At 46.3% G+C, this 10418-nt stretch overlaps 1 protein-coding gene and 1 long non-coding RNA gene across 3 annotated transcripts; one reads left to right on the top strand and one right to left on the bottom strand.

The window, feature by feature from the left end:
- Positions 1-1171: 1171 nt before the first annotated feature.
- Positions 1172-5326, bottom strand: TOB1 (transducer of ERBB2, 1). 2 transcript variants are annotated; one of them, XM_025363385.1, is made up of 2 exons: positions 5027-5326; positions 1172-3121 (listed from the first exon to the last, which is right to left on the bottom strand). In XM_025363385.1, exon 2 carries the CDS (start codon positions 2980-2982, stop codon positions 1945-1947), a length of 1038 nt encoding a protein of 345 aa, XP_025219170.1. In that variant the 5' UTR covers positions 2983-3121; positions 5027-5326; the 3' UTR covers positions 1172-1944. The 2 variants fall into 2 exon arrangements, with proteins under 2 accessions (XP_025219170.1, XP_025219171.1); XM_025363386.1 differs by having other exon boundaries at positions 1172-2925; positions 5027-5319.
- A 185-nt stretch (positions 5327-5511) lies between these two features.
- Positions 5512-7288, top strand: LOC112609756. The gene is made up of 2 exons (XR_003116236.1): positions 5512-6200; positions 6478-7288. It is a non-coding gene; the product is annotated as an uncharacterized LOC112609756 (long non-coding RNA).
- Positions 7289-10418: the final 3130 nt, after the last annotated feature.

Genomic DNA, 10418 nt, shown 5'->3' with positions numbered 1-10418 from the left:
ACCCTGATTGTTCTTACAGCTATTCAAACTTCGTGATCACAAAAGCATGTAAGTGGTGTTGGCAGACCAGATCTCTGCTGCTTGCACCCAGTATTCCAATACTTCTTCATAGCCTCATTCTGTCCACTAAAGAACAAAAGCCTCACCATGGAGCTGACAAACAGCTTAGCTCTGTTATTTCCAGTGCTTGTTTCCTTAAAACCTTTTATTGCTCTACACTGCATGGGTAAATGACAAAAGGCTTTTGTAGACTGGTGTCCAAAAAGCCCATGAGACCAAATTTATTTCACTGGTAACCCAGGCAGTGCTGGTTTCTTACTATAAAAGTACATATAAAGTTTTTTAAGACAGCTTTCTCACCAATACTGTGTCAACACTGTATCAATGGACATTTTTAACTTTTCTCACCAATACTATGTCAATACTGTATCGATTGACATTTAGTGAAATGATTCATTTAACTTTAGTGGTCTTCCAACTCTTCAGTTTTAAAAAATTCCATCCTTACCAAGTCTCTCCAATTTGATACAATGTCAATCTCTCTAAATCCTTCAAACCAGCAGGCTGGATACCCACTCACAAAAAATTAAATACATAAGCGTTTTTGCTGGGAAAATGAAAATCCTAACATCTAACAATCTGTCCAACTGTGAATAGATTTTGACCTTAAGTTCTCTAGCTACGTGCAATGGCTAAACTTTAAAGATTAGTAAACTGATGTAAATTTTTCTTTTTAAAGTTCAGTCAGCCACTTTGTCCGAGCAAAAACAGAAAACTGATCCAATGCTCTCTCCATATAAATTTCAAACAAATCATCTCAGATTACACGAAGAAATTTCATCTTATCACCTGACTCCATGTCAGCATGACATTTTGAAACTTGCTGTATAGCTAACCTTACCAATACCATCTCTATCATGGGGTAGACAAATGTGGGCTGAAGAAGGCTGTTAAAAAAAAATAAAGTTGTCCCAAGCACTGGTCAGGCTATAGTTTTGATAGCATTCTTTATGTGGCAAACCACGATCTGGTGCATTAGTAGAGCAACTGCTTTCCATTATTCCTTCCTGACTCCATGAGTCAGGCCTTTTTCCATCATTAGCATTTACAACGGAATAACTCCAGAGATCGATCTTTAGAAAACACTTAAAAACAAAGACCACAATAGGCGTTTTTAATTTTAAAGAATTTTAATACAAACTTAATATAAACTATTTCAGTCCCTCTTAACATGTAAGACACTGACTCAAAATACTTTTTTATACCTTTTTTTCAAGTATTGCACAATATAGGTACAAAATTAATATTTACGATTACATTTTTCTTCCATAATATATAGCAAAAATCTTTAAACTTTTAACAGAAAATACATTTTTTTGAAAAAAGCAAATATTCGTACATTTTAATTCCACCACTAAAGGAATATCCTGTACACAATTTTTAGAATAGTTGATGTCTTTAAGATGGATATTGTACAATTTCAGTAAAAAAAATACAACATGAAGCTGCTGCTGTCACAGATCACTGTAGTAAAAAGATATAAATGCAATACCATGTCGTAGAAACAATATATATATATCCTCTGATATTTTACAAACTTTGTACTAAATTAAATTATACAATTAGAAAAGACCAATAAACCCACTTATTAGTGCCAATTTTTATAAAAAAAAAAATCAGCCATGTCCTTGCTATATCTTAAATACTGTAAGAGGCCATATCTGAGAGTATACTTTAAAATATACAGTCAGTATAAAATAACTTTGTGCTTGGTTGGCAAATGAAAAATGATGCATGTTTTATTATTATTATTTTTTAACCAAGCTTGAATGTATCCTTACTATAAGCTTAAAAAAAAAAATTCTCAAGGAGGTAAAAAAAAAACAAAAACAAAATCCCCCTTGGGCCCGTGCATTTTAACTTGTACGATACATTTTCTTTTTTTCAGTTAGCCATAACAGGCTGGAATTGCTGGTTAGAATACTGCATGTTATTTAAGCTAAAATTCAAGCCATCTACAAAAGACTTCTCATTGAGGCCTCCATAGGCCGCAAACACATCAAAGGCATTACTGTACTGGAGAGGACTGAGGTTAAGGGGGCTGTCACCTGGGAACATTCCATTGGTACTACTACCTTGACCCTGCATATTAGGAAAAATAAATTCCTTGGCATTAGGAGAAAGAGCAGAGGTTTTCTGCTGTTGTTGCTGCTGTGGTGGTGGCGGTGGCGGTGGCGGCTGGGCTGGCTGCTGCTGTTGCTGTGGCTGCTGCTGGCTACCCAAGCCAAGCCCATACAGAGAGTGCATTGAGGAAGAGATGGCTTTCTGCTTCAAGAGGTCATTCACATTCAAGCCGAGGTTGATAGGAGAAGTACGTGCAACCTTGTTGCTACGGCCGCTATTCTTCATTTTGGTAGAGCCGAACTTGGTGGCAGCAAAAGTGGCAGTGGTAAAGGTTAAAGGCTGAGTGGACCGGGGCATGAAGGTAGGGCTTACAGCAGCAGAGTGACCAAAAGGAGGCGATGGAGAGCTGGACACTGATGAGGCTGGGTCACTTATGGGCATAAAAACCTGGGCCTCTGGGTTAAAGCTGTTTTTGATCTCCTTATCCAACTCACATCCATTTTCATTATTATCATCCACGTAAAGCACCTTCACTGGTCCCTTTTCACCAATTTGGTAAGAAACCTCAAATGGGTCGATCCAAACACTAAGATCCTGTGGCAGATTGCCACGAACATCATCAATGTCCAAACCACTCTCTTTGGATGCTTGTTCAATCACTGGGTCCACTTTCTCCCCTATGTGTATACATCTAAACCCCGATCCTTTGTATGGCTTTTCAGGATACCAGTGCCCTTCATATTTCTTCTTAAGAAGTCTTTCAAGTTCTTCACCAAAAATGTTGACACGTCTCCTGGGAAGCTTATTGTACAAATATGAAATAATAAAATTTAGTGCTACTTGGATTTCAAGCTGCATAGCTGCTACGCCACAAAATTAGGTTTCAACTCCCCCACCAAAAAAAAAAAAAAAAATGTTCAGTTTGTGGCAGAGAAACAAATTTTCATTCAAAGTGCTGGTATTAGTAGATTATCCTTCACCTTGAGTGATCTTGTTCCTTAAAACAAAACAAAAGCAAACATATCCAAATAAGATAAAGGTAATATAAGTCCCACGACCTTTCCCCCCACAAAGTAATTTCACCTTAAAAAATGTCTAATATCCAGTGTTAGTTTGCTAAGGATAAAAAGAAGAAGAAAATGTCTACTAGGACAGAAAGCCTGAAAACTGTAAATAGTACAAAATATAAAATAGAAAATTGTTGATTAAAGTTTAAAATCACACAGGAAAATGTAGATTTACAGATGAAATAATGTTTTTAAAAGCCTGTTTCTGAATACAGTTCTAAGAAGAAATATCACTAGAACATGTATTCTTCTCCCCTCAATTCTCACAAGAATATTTATTGTACTCAGCATCCTCCCCCCACCCCCATATATATAGATGCCACTTTTAGGTAGTAATTTTTATTGTTATTCACCAACTTAGAAGTGAATCCACGTTTTAGTTTACTTTGGACATATACTATTTAAATCTGCTCTGTCATTGACATTTAAAAATCTGGTAAGTTAGAAAAATCATTTTAATTTCCATAGTACATGATGCTAAAATTAAAGACACTGAGTACTAAATGAATTTCATCCTAGTGAATAATTATGAACCAAATTATTCTATATAGTTTCGGCCTTAAGTGTATAAAGAGCACACAATATAACAAAATCCAGCTTCTCTGGGTCTTTTGTTTTCAATGTGTATTTTTCTAAATCTGAAAATACCTATTAGGTAGCAAGTATAACAAAAGCAACGACACAAATTAAAACTATTGATTATTCTGTTTAAAGGCCAGGGTTTCTGAGTTTTAGTCTGATTTTTAAAAACCTCCGTCCGTCCTCCCTTCCTCCCTCCCTCCCTCCCTCTCACGGTAACAGCCGGAGAAGCAAGTATGGTAAGGTCGACCTTTAAACGTTTGCTGGATCAGCACTGGGTGGGGATAAGAAAAGATCAAGGACAAACAGAAGATATTTGCGAAAGGGATCTATTTGCACACTGAAGTTGATTTAAAAGGACGTTTAAAAATCAAGTTGGTTTTAATTCGTCTGTTCTATTTTCCATATTCGTGGTAACAAAGGGAAAAAGAATCCCTGGCTGCCCCCAAACTACAAACACTTTCCAAGTCAAAAGCCTGAGTGCCGGCAGAGGCAGCTGATTAAGCCCAATTGCTTGAAGGTGCAGCCGAGCAAAATTCAGGCTCGGTGGAAGGTAGTTACAAAGCAACGCCTTAAGACAGGCAGGAGTGTGAAGAATTACATAAACAGCCAGTTAGATCTCATTAGATTTCTGCTCACAGCCCTCGGAGCCCAAGCGCTACAGCAGCAGCAACAGCAAGAGGAGGTGGAGGTGGAGGAGGAAGAGAGTACGAGCCGCCTTGGAGGAGGAGGAGGAGGAAGGCCCGGGAAATGGAAGAGCAACCTCTCCCGGCTGGGCACCCAGCACCGAGCAGGTCGGGGCGCCGGGTCAGCCGCTCCCCTCCCCCGCCGTAACCCGACCCGCCGCTCCCCGCCCCGCGGCACCCGCCCCGGGCTCCTGGGACCCGGTCCGAGCCTGGGGGAGCACCGGTTCCCCGGCACCATTTTCAGCCTCGCGGCCACCGGCCCCTCGAACCCCAGCGTTCCACCGCGAGCTCGTCGCTCCCCCGGGCGCCCCAACCCCCCGATTCCCGTCAGCACGCCCCGGGCCGCCCGTCCCCGGTCAACTGCCCGAGCCGAGCCCGACGCGTCGGTGGCCCCTCGGAGCCGCTCCCCTCGGGTCCCGGCGCTGCCCCCTCGGCGCCCAGGGCCGCGACCCCGCCGTCCCCGAGTTCCCGAGGGCCCGGAGCTCGACGCCGCTGCAGCCCCTCCTCCGCCGCCTGGGCCCGGGGCTCCTGTCTCCTTGCCAACCCCGCCCGGCGCCCCGAGATACTTACGGGCTGCTTCGGGGCGGCTTGGACCACAGACCCGCGGCTGGGCGGGGAGCAGCGCGGCAGGGCGGGGGCGCGGGAGGGTCGGGAGCGGCGAGCTCGCCGAGTGCAAGACGTCGCCGCTGCGGGGCTGAGGGCAGAGGACGGAGGCCTCGGGCGGGCCTTGGGAGCTCGCCGATGGTGGCTCGGGGTGGCGGGCACGGGGGTCAGACGAGCGCGCTCACTTCTCCACACAGCCCGGTGCCCGGCCCAGCGTCCCCGTAGTGCGCCCGCTCCACGCCGGGCCAGAGCTTCGCTCCTTCTGCCGCGGCGCGCGCCCCGCCTCTCGTTTTATGGCTTCCTCCCCGCCCCCATCCCCCTCCGTCGGGGTGCGCGCGCCCGCCAAGCGTCACACAGCTCCCGCGGCGCAGCCATTCCCCGCGCTCCCCGCCCAGCACCCCGGTCCCCCGCCGGCCGGCTCCGCCCCTGCCCTGCCCCCCGACGCCATTGGCCAAGTCCCGCCTGCCCCTGTCCGGACGCGCGGTGGACGCAGGGGTGGGGAAGCCGCACCCTCCGGGCTCCAGGAGGGCCAATGAACCGACAATCGGAGCACTGGGGACGGAATGAAGAGAACGTTTGGAAAGAGACTATGGGGGGAGACGTGCCAAAGAGAAAGGGGTGGGGTAGGGCGGCTGACGCCCGATTTAGGCGGAGAGCGCCGGGCAGACGGGGAGGAGGGCGAAGCCGGTGGCGAAGCGGCCGAGGAGAACCGGGGTTGGAGGAGCCCAGGACTCCGGGAGGGCGGCAAGGGTACCCAGAAAATGCCCTTTCCGCGTGGGGCTGCAGCCAAGGAGGATCCCGCTCGTGGAATAGCTACTAAATCAGCCTCCAGCCCACCCCAGGGCGGGGTAGAGAAAGGGCAAACTGTGACCGGGATTCGTGCACCCGATTAATTGAATATTAATCACCCTAAGGCCTAGGCCAACGGCCACCCAGACAGTGGCAGCTGCAGAACCCAAAGCTGTGGAGCCGGGCTGGGGGTGGGGAAGGGAGGCCGCCACAGCTCCCGCCCCGCCGGCAGTTTAACTGCTTCCGCAGCCTCAGGCCTCCCGGTGAGACCCTGGCTGCGACTCGGATCCGTTTATTCCAAATGTCCCAGCCCACGCCGTGCCCAGGGTGTGGCGACACGAGGCCAAATTGCGTATGTATCTGTGTCCATGTCTACACACACACGCATGTGTGCATTTCTAGGGCTTGCTGGAACGCAGGTACACAGAATAAACGCGGTGCCTGCCTGTAGAGTGCGTTTAAGATCATTCTCTGCTGAAATATGTGCGGGTACCTAGGGAGTGGGGTAAGAGAGGGACTCGTGGCGGGGGGCGGTAAGTGCCTTTTTCACAACCTGCCCCAGAGAAATACACGAAATTACATCGAGAGTGGAATCGAGCGTCCCTCTCAGCTAAAAATACTACTCACAGGTAGCAACGACGCCTGATTGGCCGCGCTGGTCCCTTCGCAACCAAGCGATTGGCTGCCTGGTATCCAGGAGACCGACGTCAAACTCCGACTGGGAAAAGGGGAAAGTCGGGGGGGAACGAAGGAGGGGATGGGGAGAAAGAAGCAATGAATGAAACGCCCATCGCCTGGCCTTCCCCTTTCCCCTTTCCCCTTTCCTCTCCATTCTTGGAGCACTTCCTGGGAAAACACCCGTTGGGGCGCCGCCTTCCCCTCCAAACGGGGCCTGCACTCTCAACCTGCTATAAGGAAGTTAAACCGCAGCTCACCGAGGAGTAGGGTGTCTACGGTGCGGGCCCGTGTAGACCAGCTGTGCTCCTCGGGCACAAACCCGCTGTACATGTCAGGCCTAGAAGCTTTCGGCTTTATGGACGCAAAATCTGGTTGGAGCCGCCTTCTCCACGCTGACTCTCCCGCCTCGCCCTTTTAGAAGGAACCGCATTGAGAAAGGGTATTTCTGAAGGCTCAATGCGTAGGAGAAGGGGAGGGAAGATGGGTTTGTGGAATGGGCTGAGGGTGGGGAGTGATCAGGTGACTTATTTCATGTTTATTGTACAAATTCCTAAAACATAGTTTTACTAAGTCCTTACGTTATGATTAATGTGATTTTTTTTTTTTTTTTCTTTTTAGTGTTTGGGTTTTTTAGTTGCAAACAAGAGTGGAATTGAACTGTGAAAGTATGGCAAAACTGTGAAAGCATTTAAATGAAAATGTCCCTTCCTCTGCATTGAAATGTCATCAAAACGTCAAACATAAATGATTTGTTCAGTTTTATTATTTGTTTTTGGTTTTCTGTAATGACAATTCCATCTGTAATAAAAGTGAGTTAAATTTTCTAATTAAGCACAGAAATTTCAAGAAACTAGATAGGATATTCTTGGAATGCCTTATCAAAAGAAACACTTAATTTTTCACGTGTTCTAGAAGCACAACTTCTCTTACCATTAGGCAAATAATGGTACTATACTCAACATCTAGAATTGCGGGACCATGTGTGTTGATTAGTAATTTTATATTTGGGGGCTGCATATTAGGCGTGGCTGATATTAAAATGTCTAAAGATACATGAATTGTAATTTTGTTAAACTTATCTGTACTTTTCAAGAATTCTCTCAAGAGAAGGTACAAGTTCTCTTTTCTGAATGTCTTCAATCTGTAATTCCAGGTTTAAAATATGAGAGCAGTCATCTGATAGGTACTGATTAAATAAATGTAATGTCAAAAATTTATGAGTTATTGCTGCTTAGCCCAGGAGTGTAAGAAGATGTCTGACCAAATATAAACACACACACAAACACACACACGCACACGAAGGCCCCATGGCATACTGGAAAAAGCAATGAAGGGTGGGTACTGGGAGATCTGAGTTTCACACCAGTTTCTATCAACTTTTAGTTTTCTCACCTATAAAAAGGGTTGAATTAGATCATGTCTAATGTCTCATTCAATTAAAAAAAATTCCACACTCGGCCGGGCGCAGTGGCTCATGCCTGTAATCCCAGCACTTTGGGAGGCTGAAGCGGGAGGATTACCTGAGCTCAGGAATTTGAGACCAGCCCGGCCAACATGGTGAAACCCCATCTCTATTAAAAACACAAAAATTAGCCGGGTGTGGTGGCACACGCCTGTAATCCCAGCTACTTGGGAGGCTGAGGCAGGAGAATTGCTTGAGCCCCGGAGACCGAGGTTGCAGTGAGCTGAGATCGTGCCACTGCACTCCCGTTGGCCAACAGAGTGAGACTCTCTCTCTCAAAAAAAAAAAAATCTGCCCTTAAAACTCAATGTTCCTAACATATATAATGCAGCTCTTTTTTCAAATACAGATTGCAAGGCCAAGCGTGGTGGCTTATGCCTGTAATCCCAGTACTTTGGGAGGCCAAGGTGGGTGGATCACCTGAGGTCGGGAACTCGAGACCAGCCTGACCAACATGGAGAAACCCTGTCTCTACTAAAAATACAAAATTAGTCAGGCATGGTGGCGCATGCCTGTAATCCCAGCTACTCGGGAGGCTGACACAGGAGAATCGCTTGAACCTGGGAGGCAGAGATTGCAGTGAGCCGAGATCACGCCGTTGCACTCCAGCCTAGGCAACAAGAGCAAAACTTTGTTTCAAAAAAATAAAAATAAATAAAAATAAATATATATATATGGACTGCAAATACAAGGGAAAACCGATTCACATCTCTGAACATTGCCAGTCACGAGGTATAAAATGTTCTTTATCCAAGTTTTGCATATGGCTTATTACTATCTAACATTTACTTTGGAATTGTGCAGGGGAGTGGAGAGCTAACTGCTAGTTGTGCAGGGAATTAGACTTATGGAGGAAGAAAGAATTTGATATTAGGCTCCAAGTGTATCACAGTCAAGAGGTATTCCTCTCTCTCAGCAAATGACAGTCACTAGAAACTACAGCCTTTGCCTTTCACATCCCTACATTCTACACAATTCCCAGTGGGCCCTTACAACAAAGGTAATCGTTTGGTAAAAAATAACTTCCAATATCTTTGTAAAATACAGTTCTTGAAAATGCCTTGAATTATTACCTAATCTACGCAAGGACACACACACACACCCCTTGACTTCTGAGATACAGACATCCTAAGCTTTCTAATTCTTATGTTTCCCTGTAAATTGAGACAGGGTTACAGGAGAATAGCTATCACATGGTGTGTAATTATTAAGACTCATTTTTTGTTTGTTTGTTTTTTGTTTTTTGAGATGGAGTCTCGCTCTGTCACCAGGCTGGAGTGCAGTGGCACAATCTCGGCTCACTGCAACCTCCGCCTCCTGGGTTCAAGTGATTCTCCTGCCTCAGCCTCCCAAGTAGCTGGGATTACAGGCGTGTGCCATCACTCCCAGCTAATTTTTATACTTTTAGAAGAGATGGAATTTCACCATGTTGGCCAGGATGGTCTCGATCTCTTGACCTCGTGATCTGCCCACCTCGGCCTCCCAAAATGTTGGGATTACAGGCGTGAGCCACCGTGCCCAGCCGACTCATTTCACTTCTAAGGAATCAACCTTTTACCTTTATTTGAAAATTAGACAGGCAGGGTGAGGTGGCTCACATGCTCGTAATGCCAGCATTTTAGGGGGCTTGAGGTGGGAGGATCCCTTGAGCCTAGGAGTTCAAGACCAGCCTATGCAGCACAGTGAGACCCCGTCTCTATTTTATTTAAAAAAAAAAAAAAAGGCAGGAGTGGTTGTGCATACCTGTAGTCCCAGCTACTTGGAAGGCTGAGGTGGGAGGATCTCTTGAGACCAGGGGGAGTCGAGACCAGCCTATGCAGCATAGTGAGACCCTGTCTCTATTTTATTTTACTCTTATTTTTTAAATTAGCTGGGCGTGGCCGGGCGCGGTGGCTCAAGCCTGTAATCCCAGCACTTTGGGAGGCCGAGACGGGTGGATCACGAGGTCAGGAGATCGAGACCATCCTGGCTAACACGGTGAAACCCCGTCTCTACTAAGAAATACAAAAAACTAGCCGGGCGAGGTGGCGGGCGCCTGTAGTCCCAGCTACTCGGGAGGCTGAGGCCGGAGAATGGCGTGAACCCAGGAGGCGGAGCTTGCAGTGAGCTGAGATCCGGCCACTGCACTCTAGCCTGGGCTACAGAGCCAGACTCCGTCTCAAAAAATAAATAAATAAATAAATTAGCTGGGCGTGGTGGTGCACACCTGTAGTCCCAGCTACTTGGAAGGCTGAGGCCGGAGGATCTCTTGAGACCAGGAGGTCGAGGCTGCAGTGAGCAGCGCCACTGCACTCCAGCCTGAGCAACAGAAGGAGACCTTGTCTCAAACAAACAACAAACAAAAACCCATAATGTTCTTATCGTGATTTTTATTTTTTTCTTTTTAGACAGTCATGCAACATAAATCACAGCACACACATTTTTAAATTA

Source organism: Theropithecus gelada, chromosome 16 (genome assembly GCF_003255815.1).
Source record: "Theropithecus gelada isolate Dixy chromosome 16, Tgel_1.0, whole genome shotgun sequence".
Taxonomy (NCBI): domain Eukaryota; kingdom Metazoa; phylum Chordata; class Mammalia; order Primates; family Cercopithecidae; genus Theropithecus; species Theropithecus gelada.
This window is presented reverse-complemented; position numbering and strand designations above follow the sequence as displayed.